Raw genomic sequence first — 17,490 nt, 5'->3', positions numbered from 1 at the left:
TCACCTCAGCCTCCCAAAGGCGCGGGATTACAGGCTGAGCCACCGAGCCCGGCCCTAAATATTTTAAAGGTGTCGAAAAACTTATAGTTTTCCCGTTGAAGCACCAGAAGGACCAATATATGTGAGAACAGGGAGAATATTAGTCTTCAGTAGATTCATTGTGTTTCTACAGCACTGTTTTCTCCATCAAAGTGTCTGTGTCCTCGGAAGGCCTTCATTGACTGCACATTCTGGTCAGAACAAGAGAAGAGTTTTATCTCTATGAGATAGGTACTAACTAAGCAAAGAACATTGTCCAAAAGACAGAGAGCGCCTCATCCACACATGGCAGGGCTTACAGCACGTCCTCTTGGGGCATTGCTCTGTAGAATTAATCCCTTTACATTCTGGAGCATTTCCTGGTCTTTGGGGAGGACTGAGTTGCCCAGTTGACAGGCTTTCATTGCTGCAGCGCCGAGAGGCTTCCCAGTGCCACTGAGCAACACGGCACCCTCAGGGGAGCAGTTGCATACAGTGTTGCTAGTGCTGATTTGATACCATGACACGCACTTCTTAGAACATCTGGCACATGAAACAGATAAATTAAGGGTTTGCTTTCACTTTGTGAAAATGGTCTCTGTCGTTGGCCCTCGCCCAGCCCAAGCATCCTTCTCCCTTTTGCACAGTTTTGTGCTAAGCATATCAGTCAGCATTCTAATGTGCAAACAACAAAAACCTCCTGTGCTAATTCGAGCAAAAAGGAGTTTATTAAAATGCCATTGGGTGGCTCTCAGAGCTCCCGAGGGAGTAGAGGCCAGTTTTAGGCTGTGCAGCCAGAAGTGGCCCCTGCCCGGCCATGTTCTCATGGCCGTGCCGTGCGTCCAAGGCTGCGCCACTGACCTTGCTCCTGGGTGTGAGGCTTCACCGCCAGCACAGCTGCTGCTGGACCTCAGCCTTGTTCAGACACATTCACTCCTGAACGAGAGCCCAGTTGCTCCATGCCACAGACTGTTGTGAATGGTCGGCAGAGGCTTGGTGATCTCCCCCGACCTTGGCCTCCAGAAGGCTGGGGAGGAGAGCATCCGGTATCTTTCGTTCCTATGGACGGATGAGCTCTGCAGCCAACAAGGACTCAGAAAGCAGGAGCGTTCCCAAATTCAGAAAGGGGGTTCAGATGCTTGGTGACCAAAAGCCACGGCGACGGCTGCTTCTGCCCCCCCCCGCCCCCCGTCACCACATACTCCTCGTCCCATCCTCACACATCACCTCAGCCCCCAGAAAGCCACCACAATGAAGCTTTTGCCTTGACAGTTACTGAAGCACTCACACTCCATGCTTCAGAAGAGAAGCCAAGGCCTCAGGAGTTGCCGTGACCTGTTTGTGAGTCCAGGACTTCCAAGGTGGTGACACCTGTTCCTCTGGTTCTGTCACTTGTGGGCAGTCTTTCTAAATTCACTGCTGTAAAGAGACTGTAAAATTGAGGCACGAAGAGAGAAAAGAAGAGGTCAGTGTGTTTGGATGTCTGATGTGCCCTGGGAACGGGGGATACTGCGTTAAGCAGGTCATCTGAGTTGGCTCTGCCAGATGCTGAGTGTGTCTTTTTCTATCAGGACATTTGGGAATGTTGGAATAGCCACAGAAAGAGTCTAGGGCTCTGGGAGGCTATGACGAAGGGTCCAGCCCGCAAGCCTCAAATGTTCACCTGGCTTCAGTTCTCTCATTACAATGAGCAAATGACTGTCATAGTCTTAGGAAGTTCTGGGTTTCAGTCTAGACCTTGGACCAAAAACAAGAATCTGAGCTTGTCACTTACTCTTTAAGTTCCACAGTAGAAAAGAGACCCATATTTGGCTTTATTCCTGGCAGAGGAGCAGAAGGAAGAACAGAATAGCAAAAGCTGAACTTTTAGAAAACACGAATGGTAGTGTCTTGTGTGAGAATCCCAAGGAGCCCAGCCGCAGCACCAGTCGGGAGGCCACCAAGCCTCTCCCGTGGACTTTCTCCTGCTCCAGAGGTGATGTGCCAGAGGCTGACTGTGAGAAGCATAGCAGACCAAGTGATAACACAGGCAGAGAAACGGGCAAATCTTAACTGAAAGTCTTGACACGAGAAAGGTGTGTGCAAAAGTGGTCCTGAAGGAGCTCTCGCATCCTGACAACGCAGCCACCCACATGGCACTAGAGGTCTGCAAGGGACTTTTTATCCCGTAAACAAATAGCTGTATTGGAACACTCTTCCTACTCACCGGATCTAGTCCCCAGGGACGTTTTCTTTACCAGAGATAAAGGAAATATTGAAAGGAAGACACTTAGATGACATTCAGGACATCAGGGGCAATGTGATGGCAGCTCTGATGGTCACTCCAGAAAAAGAGTTCCAAAATTTCTTGGATGGGTGGACTAGGCACTGGTGTTGGTGCAAAGCTTCCCAAAGGGAGTACTTTGAAGGTGACCACAGTGATATTCAGCAATGTGGTATGCAGCACTTTCTCTGCGATGAGTCTGCTAACTTAATTGTCAGAACTCATACTATCAAAGCTTAAAAGAGTTGCGAGGAAGCAAGAAAATCTGACACATGTTCATGAGAGGAAATGGCCCATTAAAAGAGTCACTAGAACAGCCAAGTTGGAATTACCAGAGACTTTTAAATGGCTGTGATGGATAGGTTCAGAAATCTAGCTGGAAAACGTTAGGGTTTGGACGGACAGGGCGAGGGTGCAGAGGCGCAGCACTGCAGGGGCTGGCAAGCTGGAGATGCACGCTGGGAACCCAAAGATTCGAGCAAATGCAAAGAATTGTGACACACAAAAAGGTTAAGAGAGAAAAGTTTACTTGAAAGTAGAGAGAGAAAGAGAAGGAAGAGAGAAGATTCACCTCCCCGAGGTAGGAAAGGTAGACCAAAGCCAGGAAGCCTGGTGGCAGCCACGGCTTAGAGAGCACATGGCCACACCAGATTCTAGCAAGGCAATGGCCGCTGGTTGCTTGTGGTTGAGTCCTTTTAACCATTTCCCTTGATGGGGGAAGATCATTAGGGTGACTGGGTGGTGGTCTGCTTCCACATCATCACAAAGGGACAGGCAAGTGCAGGTACTGATGTCAGATGATGGACAGCAGGCAAATGGGTGGGTTCGTCACATGATTGCTGCCATGGTGGGGCTTCTCTGTGTCACGTAGTTCACAGAGGGCTGGTTAGGTTAACCCTGGGGGGGGATTCCTGCCAGCCCCTGCAAGAGACTTATTTGACATTTGCAATTTACAAACTCAGACATTTGCAACTCACAAATTCCTTGACCAAAGGTGGGGTGGTCTTATTACTTTCATGACTTTGGTCAGCCCAAGAGTGATCTTTGATCTTCGGTCTTGACAAGGAACCTAAAAGTTTGCTAGAGATTACTATGCTAAACCATAAATGGTTAGGCTGTCCTGGTTTTGCATCTGAAGGAGATTTGGTGAGGGGATGGAATAGGCTGCTGCTTGTTCTGTAGTAGAATGTCTGAATGCTCGCTAATTGTTACACTGAGGCAAAAAGACAAAAGAATAAGCTAAGTTTCTTTTAGGTTTCTGTAAGTATCTGTCAGAAAGGTATACACCATGTATAAAAGTATGGGGGATATTGCAGAAAGAAACTATGAAAAAATAAAATGGAAATGCTAGAAACAAAAAATGTAGCATTAGAAATAAAAATTTCTGGCCAGGCGCAGAATCCAAGCACTTTGGGAGGCCAAGGTGATTGCCTGAGCCCAGGGGTTCGAGTCCAGCCTGGGCAACTTGGTGAGACCTCATCTCTACAAATAAATCACAAAAACTAAATCGCAAAAACTAGCTGGACGTGGTAGCGTGCGTTTGTAGTCCCAGCTACTTGGAAGGCTAAGGCAGAAGGATCGCCTGAGCCTGGCAGGTCGAGGCTGCAGTGGCCATGCGTGTGCCACTGTACTCCAACCTGGGTGACAAGAGTGAGACTCCAACTCAAAAAGAAAAGAAAAGAGAAGAAGAATTCCCCATGGTTTAACATGAGTCTGGATACAGCAAGGGAAAAGATTATGGAATGAACTTGAGGTCTGATCAGTAGAAATGATCCAAACAGATACAAGGAGGAAATAAATGAAAATAAAGCAGAGCAGAGGGTCTGAGATCTGGGGGATGACGCCAATGGCCTGACGTGTGTAGTAGGAGCCCTAGAAGGAAGGGTCGAAAGTGGGGCAGCAGGACAAGCTGAAGACACCTGACCAAGAAGGATGACAGAGGCCAGCTCACAGATTCCATCAGCTCAGAGAGAAGTCCAAGCAGAGGAACTGAAAGGAAAGCCACACCTAGACACGTTGCCGTCAAACTCTGAAAGCCAGTGATAAAGAGGCAGTCTTAAAGCAACCCCAGAAACAAAGCTATGTAGAGGGAGATGATAAAAATGGCACTGAACTCTCATCAGAAGCGTTGGAAGCCAGGATACGATACAGTGGTATATTCAAGATGCTGAAAGAGTTGTTTATCCAGCAACATCTTCACATGGAAGATAAAAACAGATATGTGTAGACAGCAAATCTGAGAGAATTCATCAGCAGCAAATATGCGTTATAAGAAATAAGAACTTCCTCAGGGGGAAAACAAACGATAGCAAAATGAAGCCCAAGTTTGTAATAAGAAATGAAGAACGCCGGGCTTGGCAACTCAGCCTGTAATCCCGTGCTTTGGGAGGCTGAGGTGAGTGGATTTGCCTGAGCCCGCGGGTTCGAGACCCGCCTGGGCAACTTGGCGAGCCCTCATCTCTACAATAAATCAAAAAATTAGCCGGGCGTGGTAGCACACACCTGTAGTCCCAGCTACTTGGAAGGCTGAGTTTGAAGGATTGCCGGAGCCCGGTAGGTCAAGGCTGCGGTGGCCAGGAGCGTGCCACTGCACTCCAGTCTGGGCATCAGAACGAGACTCCAACTCAAAAAAAGAAAGAAAGAAATGAAGAACACTAGAAAAGGTAAATATAAGAAAACTTTTCTAAGTCTACCAGCATGTAGATACGTGAATGTTTTAAAATTTCTTTAAAGAGTATTTTCTGTTCAAAGCAAAAATAATAATAGAGGAATTCCTACATAGGTAGGAGTAACAGGTATGACAGAAAGATATCAGGGACAGGAGCGTGGGTAACTAGAAACTACCCCATGGTAAGATTATTAGGTTGTCCATAAAGTATAATACTATGTGAAGGTGGAATGCAGTAAGTGAAGCAAGTTGTAATTTCTACATCAGTGGTTAAAAATCAACACAGAGATGGTCAAGAGAGATAAAAGGAGATACCAAAAATATTCTATTCATGATAAAGAAGGCAGGAAGGGAGGAGCAAAGACCAAAAGGGACAAATAACAAGCAAAGAGCCAATCATCGCAATAATTGCATTAAAAGTACAGGAACTGTAGACGATGGTGATTGCTATGATCAGAATGTTTGTGTTCCCCCAAAACTCTTATGTTGAAATATAATCCCCGTGCAATCGTACAAGGGCTTCTTGCGAGCTGCCCAGTCAAATTATTCGGTTATAGGAGCCCAAACGGACTGACAACCAGGACTGAGCCCAGACAGGCACAGCCTTGAACCTGTGCACCTTTGCACTCATGAGAGAGGCAGACGTTAGCCAGAGATGATAAAGGACGGATCCCACCGCCGCAAATCTCAGGGGCAGCACGGGGAGAGTCAGTTCTCTTAAGGACTTCTTTAGAGAAATGCTGACGTGTCCAAGTTCCGAAAGATGAGCTAGAGGTGACGAGAGTGAGGTGAAGTCCCTGCAACAGAGATTAGAAAAGACGGGAGGAGGCTAGGGTGGCTGAACGCGAGAGGACGCCACAGGGCCGCCCGGAGGCACCCTGGCCTTGTCCTGAGATCAGGTCATGTCATCATTGGTAATTTATTTTCTTTCTCTTTCCTTTTCTTTTCTTTCTTTTTTTTTTTTTTTTTTTGAGAAAGCAAGATTTATTGAGAGGACAGAAAAACTCCCACACTGGGAGGGAACCCAAAGGGGTGGCCTAGTGATTCATTTTCAAAAGAGCTCCCAGAGCACAGTATTAAGGCTCCTCTAAGCCTGTAACTTTTCCACAACCCCCACGTTTTCATGTGAATAGAGAAATTCTTTTGGAAATTGGAGTACAGAGTAGTCACATTTTGTGGCATTTTCCCTCTTAATTTGGGAAAGAGACATACAGTGCAGGCTTTTTTGTTCCCAAACCATCTAGTGTGGTAGATAAGCCCAATATCAGTACTTTGGCAGTGTCTCTTTATTTCACACGTTCTACTTAGTTTAGTTCCTGTGCTCATACTGCGTTGTGATGATATTATAGCGTGTGAATCGCTGAATAGTAAGCCAGATGCATCAGCCTAAGTATTAAAATAAGTGCCGTTTTGGATTTTCTGTGCTGCAATTTAAGATATGAGTCTGTATTTCTTCAGCTGAGATTTAAGTGTAATTCATTTGTTCGGTAAGCACTTAATACCTAGCTTATGTAGTTCTTTTATGTCAGCAAGGAGATTGTTTTTTGTTCCGTGGGGATGGGTTCCCGGACTCCCTATGGATGACCCAAACTCCATGGACACTCAAAGTATTTGATATGAAATAGTGTCGTATTTCCACATGACCTAAGCCCATCTACACATATGCTTTCAACCATCTCTAGATTGCCTAGAGTACCTAATACCATGCAAAGACTACATAATAGCTGCTGTTCTGTGTTGTTTAGGGAACAATGACAGGAAGAAACATCTGTACCTGTTCACTACAGATGTAGCTTTTTAGAGAATTTTAAGTCTGCGGTTGGCTGGATCTGTGGGTGGGAAACACCCTCGCACAGAGGGCCGACTGAGTGACATCTTTATCATACAACTGAGTTTTAAAGTGCATCCTCTTTTCTAATGAACTTAACCTGCATTTTCAAACCTGCCTTATCTTAGTTTCTGACTCAGCTTTGGTTGGAATGGATAACATTGTTTTCCTGATTGTCATTTTTGCAAGTATTGGATGATCTTTAAATGCTTAGGGGTACTTGTATGCATTAGGGACCTCCCAACTTAAAGGCACACTGGCTTGCATTCTTTGGCAATGTGAAGATTTTGCAAGATACTCTCTAATGTGTATCTTGAAGTTTCAGACTTTATACCTTGGGGGCTTTGAAATGTGGAAGCATCCATATGTTAAAGCACTGTCTCCTTCGCAAATTCATCTCTGTGAATGCGAGACCCAGTGTGCTACAGATGCTGTGTTGCCTCTCCCACTCGTGAACAAGGCAGAAAACGAGGCCCTGGTCATGGGTCTGACTCCCAGACACTACCTTGAGCCGTTATAACAAAATGTGTGAATTAGCATAACTCCAGAAAACATGGAGTCATAGAGGAAGGAAAATATGTAAGTCCCTGCGTGTAGCTTGGATACGCCCAGCAAAGTCCAGTGCGTTCAGAGCGTATTCACCTTGGTTAACCCCATCCCCCATTTTCTTCCTTCATGCCTTACCTCTCTTCCCAAAGGAGAAGAAGGCTGAGAGGTGGCAGTGGCCATAATTGCCACAGTGCAGTACGGGAAAGTGGAATCATTTTTCAACAGCTTGAACCACCGCCTGTTTTTGTAGGCGTGGCTCCATTTTGAGAGGTGGCGGTTGTTCGGCCTGGCTTTGCTCATGACCCCACTTCAGCCCCAAGAAACCAGCCAGAGCCCCTTTTTGCTGCTGCCGCCGCTCTCACTAGTGTCTGCCTGTTGGCTGTCGTTGCAGGCCGTGTGGGCTTCTGCAGACCCCTCCACACAAAGAATAGTGGCGCCTCAGCCCAGGTGCCTGTGAAAATCTTCCAGTCCTACTTTTCTGGGAATGTTTGGGAAAGACACCTAAGTCGCCTAGAGAATACACGTTGCCTCCAAAGAGTCTGCCCAGTTGCTCTTGGGGTTTTTCCACCGGTGGCGTAGATAACTGAATATGGGTGCAGGCAGGGATGAAAGTCCCAGAGGCCGAGGGGAAGAAGGAAGTGGAAGGTCTGTGTCGGGGGGGCACTGCCGCCGTGAAGCTCAGCCCAAGATGCTCCCTGGGGCCGAAAGCCCCCACTGGGCTGCTCTGCTGGAGCATGTCAGGGCCCAGTGTCTGGTCTTTAAGGCTGCAGATGCACCTCAGCCGCTTGCTTTTACCTAGTCTTACAGATGATAGGGCTGGATGCCCTGGTTTTAGATGTAAAAGCTGACAGGCTCTCCCTCGTTAATGGGATCAGAAATGTGGAACTATTCCAGTGATGGAACAGTCAGTAGATTGGGCGAAAAAAATGTATGCTCCCACGTTGATCAGAAATAAAAGAAACTCAGGCAAGTACCATAAAGTTAAACTGTCCAGTCACACCGTTTGCCTTCTATATTTAAGAAAAGCACCCAGATATATGTGTCTACGGTTAGTCGTCTATCACTCTCTTTTGTTGCTCTGTGGATATGTTGACATCTTTTTAAAAGTTTTTTTAGCCTTTGATGGTACAGCGGTTAATTTAATGATTTCCATGTCTGACATTGTCTTTGATCTTCTTTTTGCTTTGTTCCCTGCTTTCTGCATTCTCCCCCACCTCCCTCTTCTTCATCCCATTTTTAACTGTTGGGTTGTTTTGTCTGTGTGTCCATGTGTGTCGTGTGTCTTTGGTTCCTGCTGGCCTGGTGTTCTCTCCTCTCTTCTCGTCCCCACCCTCCTGCTGCTGTAGCCCCACAGGCTGTGGACACTGGCCGAGCAGGTAGGGGACTTTCCTGTCCATCACACCAGGGCCTCCTGCCCATCCCGCCACCTTGCCCTCGTCCTCCCGCGGGCAGACTAGAGGTTGAGTGCAGAGATTGACCAGGGGTCATGGACCCTGCGAATGAGGGTGTCGATGGCCCGGGCGGTGTCACGTCTCAGGTCTCACACGTGTAACAGGTGCTGTTTCACCATTGTGCGTGGTCAGTGGTTTCTTTGCCATTTGAGTCCGTCTCCTTTTTGCTTCATTTCCCACCTGTTTTCTGACTCGCTTTTCAACTGGCCTTCCCTGTTTGTGATTTGCATTCCTCGCCATCAACTAGTTCTCCCCTGGCACTGGCCTGTGGCTGGCTGGCTTCACGGAACAGCCATGGTCGGGAGGTGCTCTGTGCTGGGCTGGTGCTGTCTGCTTCCACCGGAGGCTGGTTTGCATGTGTTGTTCCTTTCCTCTGTCCTGATGGAGGGATGCCAGTGCCCATGATTACTGAGTGTGATTTGTTTTAATGAAATTGTCTTTTTTTGGTTTTTTTCTTATATGTAAACAATATAAGAAAACGTTGTGCCTTTGGTACAAAATTGGAATTATCTCCCGAAGAATTTTCGTACAGTTCTTCGATACATTCTGAAGGGCTCCCTTATTTTTCTGGCATGTCTGTTGTAGGTTCAGTCTTTTTCCAACCAGGATATTGTATTGCCTTCCCTAAAACGTATGTAAAATTTTGGTTTGTAACTCAGTCTTGATGAAACTGCTTTTTTCTATGGACAGAGATCACCGGTCAGCAGTCAACCCAGCATAATTTTTTAGGCGACTTATGGTGCCAGGAAAAGATTTTTCTGGACCCCTGTGTTAAATTAAATAAACAATCCAGGCTGGGTGCAATGGCTTAAACCTGTAATCCCAGCACTTTGGGAGGCCGAGGCGAGAGAATTGCCTGAGCCCACAGGTTAGAGAGCAGCCCAGGCAGCATGGTGAGACCTGGTCTCTACAATAAATAAGAAAATTAGCTGGGTGTGGTAGCGCACACCTGTAGATCCAGCTACTTGGAAGACTGAGGTGGAAGGATCGCCAGAGCCCAGCAGTTCAACACTGCAGTGGCCGTGAGCATGCCACTGCACTCCAGCCTAGGTGACAGAGTGAGACTCCAACTCAAAAAAACCCCCAACAATCCAACAACTCAGACCACAAAGCCCTGCCCAGCTGACAAGGATACACCCATCACCTCCCTGACTTAGTCAAGGACAGAAACAACCCCCTAAGGCTGAAGAACGAAGACACAAGCAGGACTCAAAGGAGCAAGATGATTCTCTCTCATCTCTTCCTCCTGAACCTGTGTCAATTCGTGTCATGTGTCTGCTTCGGTATCGTGAGCTCTAAAAATACACCTTTTATTTTTTTATGTTTGCTATGTGATGCACATAGCAAACATTTCTCAGCAAATGATGTTCTGTATCCTTGACAGCCTGCTTTTGCCAGCCAACCATTTTCTTGGCAATTCCAGCCTTTTTTTTTGGCAAAATGTGTGGCATGTCTCTTTTCTTTCTTGTTTTTCTATCTGTGATTGGGATCAAGTTGGGTGAAAGCCCAGGATCATCCTAAGTAGATGTTCCTTTTGGAATTCGAGTTATCCAGCTGAAAGCTCACAAGTAGCTTGGAGAGGCAGTAGGATTAGTGCTTTCAGTTTTATTTCTCAGTATGAGATCTACCGAAGAAATGCTGACTAGCTAGTAGAAAGCACAGACACTGAGTTCCTTCCGTGCAGACTTGAGTTAACCACACGTGTTGTTGCTTGCAGGGGACCTCAGGACCTGACCCGACCACTGTCTACGTGGATATGAGAGCCCTGAGACACGACAGGTACTGAGCGCTTTGGGGTGCTTTCCTTTTCTTTCCTTTTTGTTTCAGTTGCCTAGCATGCAGGCACTTGTCTCGCAGAAGGAGGGTCTGCGATGTTTATCCACTTCGAGTGTAACTATCTTTGAGTGAAGTGGCAGAACTGGGCATCGGCTCGAACTTTGCCAACAAAAGCCATTGCACAGCCGTGGCAGCACTCAGGCACACGTGACAGTGGGCCTGGGGCAGAGTGGAAGGCAGACGTGTGTCCTTTCCCTTGGCCGTCTTAGGCAGGTACAATTTGCCCCCCCAAGATACCTGCATTCTGCCCACATTTCTCACAGGAAGTGAAGTGGTGGTGGAGTTTCCATGAAAAGCCAAAATAGCTGTACGGCTTCCTGACTGGCCCCTGGGTGAGAATGAAAAGCCGTGTTACTGCCGCGTGCGTGAGGACGTCTCAGGAAGGGCCAGCAGGATGGGAAGACCTCTAGAGCAATGTCTGCCCTGCAGGGAGGGCCTGCTGAGATATTCGAGAGGAAAGAAGGAGTTTTGCCATTTCTACTGCAGACTTGCGCATAGGCAGACCACTTCCGTCTGTGACCAGGGTGGTGCCTGGCTGTCATTGCTTGTGAGATGCGTGTGCCCAGGGCGGGGCGTCTTCCTTCATATGTGGTCAGCAGCTACTCCACGAATGTGTTGCGTGTGGCGGATTCTGGGTCTTTGACTCTACTGTTCTCGCTCAGGCTCCCACTAGCACCGGGTGGTTGTGTCACATGACATGTGGAGAATCAGAGCCGGGGTGGCCGTGTGGCTGGCAGGCAGGGACTCTGGAGACCAGCCGGCTTGATGGAGTGGGGGCCGAAGGCTCTCCCCAGCAGATTCCTGGTTCCTGAGTGAGCATGAACGGGCCAGCAGCGGGGGCGGGAAGGAGGCCACGATGTGCGGGCCTGCTGGGCCCAGTGGTCTGCACTCAGCAGGGCATGAGCGCCCCTGAGGTGCCTGGCCACGCCTAGAGGTGTTCTTGATCGGCTCGGTTTGGCAGAGGTGCAGCTGGCACTCGTGGGGGAGGCCGGGCTGCCGCGCAACACCTGGCCCAGGACAGCCGGTGACCAGGACGCCCACGCGCCCCCGCGGAAAAGCCACGTGTCTGCCTGACCCCTGACACCCTTTGACTGTCTTCAGCGTGACAAGTCTGCCTATTGAGAAAGGGTGTGATTGGAGAAAGTGAGATGGAATTAGAGCCAGTACAGTGCGTGGCAAACAAGTAAGGAAAGTTCCACATCAGAGAATGTCATCGAGCTGGAAAGAGCAGGAGCTCTGAAACAGGAGTGGGCCTTTGTGACTTGGTAATTCTTTGACCTTGGCCAAGTCCGTAGTTCTTGCCTGGGCCTTGGCCCATGCATGAGACCCTCCTGTCCCAAGAGCCGCTTGTCACAGTTAGAAAACCACAGAAGAGCTGAGGCCACCTGGTGAAAGCCCCTTGTGAGGCGTGGAGACTGAGGGCTGGAGAGGACACCCACCCTCAAGATCACCAGCTACCGGGGGCAGAGTTCAGTCTAGAACGTTTAGAACAGTCGTTTCAGAGAGATTAAATAACTTGTGCCCGGGGCATATAGTTTTCTGAATAATGGCTTCTGGGCTTTCAGACAGTCTACTCCCCATAAAAGTTATTTGGAGAGTATCTTTTAGCTATATAACTTCCCCGAGAGGTGGAAATTAGCTCATCAAAGGACACCTGTTTGAGTAATGTTCATCAAGTTCTGTCTGTGGCCTGGCTTTCAAGACACATGAGGGACCAGTATTGTAAGAAATACCAGTGGAAACCACCGACCTTTTAGATGTAAACCTCTTTGTGTTATGAGTATTCTGGAACGTCAGAGAAGGTTGAAATTCAGGACTTAAGTATTTTTCTACCCGAAAAAGGACAGAACACCTCAGTCAGGAACCGCCTTTCACCAGTTCTTTGATCTGCCCTTTGACTGCCTTCAGTGTGACAAGTCTGCCTATTGAGAAAGGGTGTGATTGGAGAAAGTGAGATGGAATTAGAGCCAGTACAGTGTGTGGTAAACAAGTAAGGAAAGTTCCACATCAGAGAATGTCATCGAGCTGGAAAGAGCAGGTGCTCTGAAACAGGAGTGGGCTTTGGGACTTGTTAATTCTTTGACCTTGACCAAGTCCATAGTCCTTCTCAGTGACAGTTTGTAAACGAATCTGTAATAATGCGGTTCCCGGGCAACCCTTTCAGGTCCCCTCCCACTATGGGGGCTGTTCTGTTCTCTCAATAAATTCTGCTTTCTCACTTTAAAATAAATAAATAAATGAATAAATAAAGCAATGCTGTTCCCTGAGTAGGCTGGTAGCTCATTATAAGAACATTTGAAACAGACATAAAAGCGCTTAGTGAACTAGAACTTGCTGTGCAGGCCTGCGTTCTCAAGCGTGACTGTGATAAATGTTGCTCTGATGATCAGTGGCGCTGACTGTGAGTCTGGCCCTCGGCACGGATCTGGCACCCTTGCACTTGGGCTTTTGGTCCCAGTGAGGTCCCCAGAAAGGCGTTCTCAGCTCCCTCCTCTGTCAGAGAGCTGAAGGGAGTGCATCAGACGCCAGGCCTATACCTTCCTCCGCTTCCTTAGCGTTTGACTCGCAAAGAGCAAGCAAAGCCTGTCTGGCAACACATGGGAACAGCCTCCTCCAGCCAGCCCTGCCCCTGCACCCCCAGACTGCATCCCTGGAGACACCGCTGTCCCACCGCAGATCTGGGGCTAGCCCTCACTTCGCGGCATGCTTTTCTCAGGGCCGTTTCTGACTAGGCCTGCCTGCAGCCCTTCACCTGGCAGGGTGCTTCCTCTTCACCCAGTGCATAGAAGCCCGGTGGTATCTCTGCTGTTCCCTCACCCTGGGCTCCAGCCTGACCTTGCGACCCCTCCCCAGCGCCCACCCGCAGCCCCGCCCGCCTCCTGGGAGCTTGGCCCCAGTGCCGCCCTCCACTCGTGCGGACATCCTCTCCTTCCAAGCTCAGCCGAAGTGCTATCTCCTTCCTGGGCCCTCCCCCAGATACGCCCGGGCAAAAACGTCAGCCAGTTTCGAATCGCCAGCGTCACTCCCTTCCAGCCTTCATCAGCACACGTGCAACGCGCCTTGTGCCACTGCTAGTGGCGCGGGGCAGCCGGGTCAGACAGGGCAGAGACCAGATTTCCTCTCTGCCTTGAGTCCTGGGACAAGTTGTGAAGTTCTGCAACCTCCATTGCCTGGTGTGTCCATCCATTTGTGTTGCTGTAAACAACCAGCTGGGGCTGAATAATTTATGAGCAAGATGTTCATTTGGCTCACGGCCCGGCAGGCTGTGCAAGCAGCGCGGCTCAGGCATCTACATCTGCTGAGAGCCTCAGGCGGCTTCCACTTGTAGGGGAAGTGGAGCTGCTGTGAGCAGAGATCTCATGGTGAGAGGAGACAGAGAGGCGCCTGGTTCTTTTTCTTTTTTTTTTTTTGAGTTGGAGTCTCACTCTGTTGCCCAGGCTGGAGTGCGGTGGCATGCTCATGGCCACCCCAGCATCAACCTGCTGGGCTCAGGCGATCCTTCCACCTTAGCCTTCCAAGTAGCCAGAGTTACAGACACGCACTACCATGCCCAGCTAATTTTTAAACATTTATTGTAGAGAAGAGGTCTCGTCAAGGTGCCCAGGTTGTTCTCGAACCTGTGGGCACAGGCAATCCTCTCACCTAGGCCTCCCAGAGTGCTGCGATGACAGGCTTGAGCCACTGCGCCAGCCCCTGTCTCTTTTTAGCCACAGACGGGCGGGGGTGAGGGGGGTGGGTACTAATAGAGTGAGAATGAGTCCCTCCCAACCCAGGATGTGAATCTGTTCATGAGGGATGTGCCCCATGGCCCGAACACCTCCCGTTTAGCCCCAGGCTCCAACACCGGGGCTCAGACTTCAGCACAGGTTGAGGGGCAGACATCCAGCCAACAGCACTGCTTAGAATGAGCACAGTAACCCCAGCCTTTCCAGTCGCGGACACAGAGCTCCAGCAGCTGGACGGCTGTATTTGGTTGGTGGCAGAGGACTTGTCTCTTCTGTTCCACAGCACCCAGAGGTGCTGACTCCAGAGAGGGCTGGAAGCTCAACTGATCAAGGCCAGCAGCCGGGACAGGGAGGAACAAGAGCCGCCAAAAGCCTTGAGCCTTTTCCTTCCGTGTCACCGCACCCATAAAAGTGAGGTCGTGGTTTTCTCACTGCAGCTGCACCAGGGTCTGTTGCAGGATCGATTGGTTTTCCTGTTGCTTTAATGGTGCATTGACTTGAGAGCCCAGGATACCTGCTCAGTTATCATGCAGTCATCCTCAAGCAGGTGAGCTTATTAGTATGTGCATGCAGTTTCCTTGAAAGAGGAGAGTATGTGCATGTCTGTATAAGAAAGAAGACTGCATAACTGCTGTTGTGGAAGTGACTGGTCAGATAGGTCCATTGGCCGCTGCTCTTGGTTTTCTGCCTCTGTTTCTAATGCCCGTGTTATCCTTGGAGCCGTGGTGTCTGGGACCCATCTGTGTCCATGGCAGATTCCTGTGGAGATTGTTCCCACTTCGTGGAATGAGGAGAGGCGCTCTCCTGGCTTCTGAAATAAACGTAGGTCCCAGAAATGATGAAATTATGTTGAGACTATTTGAAAGTGACTGTTTCTAAAGCATTCTTTACACTATAGTATTTAAAGTGAATTCACTGTCCCGCAATGACTTCCAATTTGGTCTTTCCTTTAGTACTTGACTTTTCCAGAGTTCAGATAGGAGATAAATAAATATCTTCGTGGCATTCAAAGAAATACTCCTAGCAGTTTGTCCGATCTGCGAACACAGTCTTAATATAAAGCCCTAGAATGAAAACTCCAGTGCTTGTGACCTGAAGTCATTCTCAAGGGGTGTTGTCAGGAAAGCACAGATGTGAAACGACTTCCCCACCGGCGGCTAGCCAGGCAGCGCGGTCCTGGGAGCAGTGGGCATAGGCGAGAGCAGGTCAATAGACTGGAGACTGTGTCAGCGGCAGAGTGGGAGGAGCGAGGCTAGCGATGAGGTAAGCGCTGAGCGGAGCCACCACTCGGTCCGGTCAGTGGTGTCTGAGGGTGGCTGGCGGGGCTGTGTGCATGCATGTGTGTTTCGCAGAACAGGTCAAGTGCAAGCATGCTGTAAGTGTACACATGCGTGAGAGTGCGCTTGTGCAAGTATGTCGTGGATATTGCACACACATAGGCACGTGTATATGAGTGTATGGCATGGGTCTGTTGTGAGTGTGCTGCGAGTGTACACACAAGTGTGCGTGAGTGTGTTTTGTGTGTGCAAGGGTGTTGTGCATGCTTATGGCGTGTGTTTATTCCAAATGTGAGAACATGTAGCAAATGTGTGGATTGATGCATGTGTGCCTCTGTGCATATGTGTAGTGCAAGTATGAGTTTATGCATGTGTGAAAGCATTGTATGTGTCCATATGTGTGATGTGAGTGTGTGAGGGTTTGCAGGTATGAAAGTACACACATGTGCAAGTGTGAGTTTATGCATGTGAGTGTATTGTGTTGTATGTTTTATTTGTGCAAGCGTGTTGTGCATGTGTGCATGCAAGTAAGTTTGTGCTGGCGTGTTGCCTGTGTGAGTGTATTATGTGCTGGTGTGTTGCATGTGTGTACCTATGTGCACATGCAAGTTGAATGTGTGTTACCATGCATTGTGACTCGGTTGCCTCGCAGGAGTGTGTTGCAAGTATTCACATGTGTGGAAGTATGTTGTGCTTGAGCGTGTGCCACGTGTGCATGCAAGTGTACCTGTGAAGGCCCCCTGGGGGGCGCTGAGTTCACCCGCTTGTCTAGGTCAGCTTGTTGTGGCCTGTGGAATCAGCCCCCTGGGGGACGAGCACTAAGGGATGCTTGCCAGGCTTCTTCACGAAATAGAGTCACGCGCTGCATAGTCGCGCTCCACGAACGTGACAGAGCACGTGTACGATGGTGGTCCCATAAACGCAGATCAGATTATAATGGAGCTGAAAAATTGTCGTCGCCCGGTGATGTGGCCGATGCAGTATCATAGCGCAGCACGTTGCGTGTTCGTGGGGCTGCTGATGTGAGCAAACTCAGGGCGCCAACAGTCATGGAAAAGTCCAGCCCAGGGGATGATGTGCAGCTCATAATGCTCAACCCTCAGTGACGGCGCGGCTGGGTGACGTGTTCGCTGCACTGTACGTTTTGCCGTTGACTGAGGATGTGCTTCTCCTGCTCACAAAAAGCAGTTGCCGCTAAGACAGCCTCAGGCAGGCCCCTCGAGGGCTTTCCAGGGGAAGGCGTGTTGCAATGACCACAGCTCTGTGGGGGTTGTGGCCGCGAAGACCTTCCGGGAGGCAGGACGAGGAGGTGGGAGGCGGGGACATGACTGTCTTGAGCCTGTGTGGGTCTCGGCTAGCGCGTGTGTTTGTGTCTTCGTTTTTACCAAAAAAATCTAAGTAAAAAAAAAAATTGCCGGACTCGGTGGCTCAGCCTGTAATCCTGCACTTTGGGAGGCTGAGGTGAGTGGATTGCCTGAGCCCGCGGGTTCGAGACCCGCCTGGGCAGCGAGACCTCATCTCTACAATCAATCAAAAAAATCAGCCGGGCATGGTAGCGCACACCTGTAGTTCCAGCTACTTGGAAGGCTGAGTGTAAGGATTGCCGGAGCCCAGCAGGTCGACCTGGGGTGGCATGAGCGTGCCATTGCACTCCATCTTGGGCGATGGACTGAGATTCCAACTTAAGAAACAAGCAGGGCTCAGTGGTGCAGCCTGTAATCCCACACTTTGGGAGGCTGAGGTGAGTGGATTGCCTGAGCCCGCAGGTTCGAGACCCACCTGGGCAACTTGGCGAGAGCTCATCTCTACAGTAAATCAAAAATTAGCCGGGCATGGTAGCGCGCGTCTGTAGTTCCAGCTACTTGGAAGGCTGAG

At 49.3% G+C, this 17,490-nt stretch overlaps 1 protein-coding gene across 1 annotated transcript in view; it reads left to right on the top strand.

Annotated features, from left to right (window-relative positions):
• Positions 1-17,490, top strand: part of DIP2C (disco interacting protein 2 homolog C) — a 195,093-nt gene that overhangs the window by 164,333 nt on the left and 13,270 nt on the right. The window contains exon 33 of the mRNA XM_021707986.1: positions 10,495-10,556. Coding sequence (XP_021563661.1) covers positions 10,495-10,556 — 62 coding nt within the window. The remainder of the gene's footprint in view (positions 1-10,494; positions 10,557-17,490) is intronic.

This window comes from Carlito syrichta, unplaced genomic scaffold, assembly GCF_000164805.1.
Source record: "Carlito syrichta isolate Samal-C Ts95f unplaced genomic scaffold, Tarsius_syrichta-2.0.1 Scaffold130363, whole genome shotgun sequence".
In the NCBI taxonomy this organism is placed as follows: Eukaryota; Metazoa; Chordata; class Mammalia; order Primates; family Tarsiidae; genus Carlito; species Carlito syrichta.
This window is presented reverse-complemented; position numbering and strand designations above follow the sequence as displayed.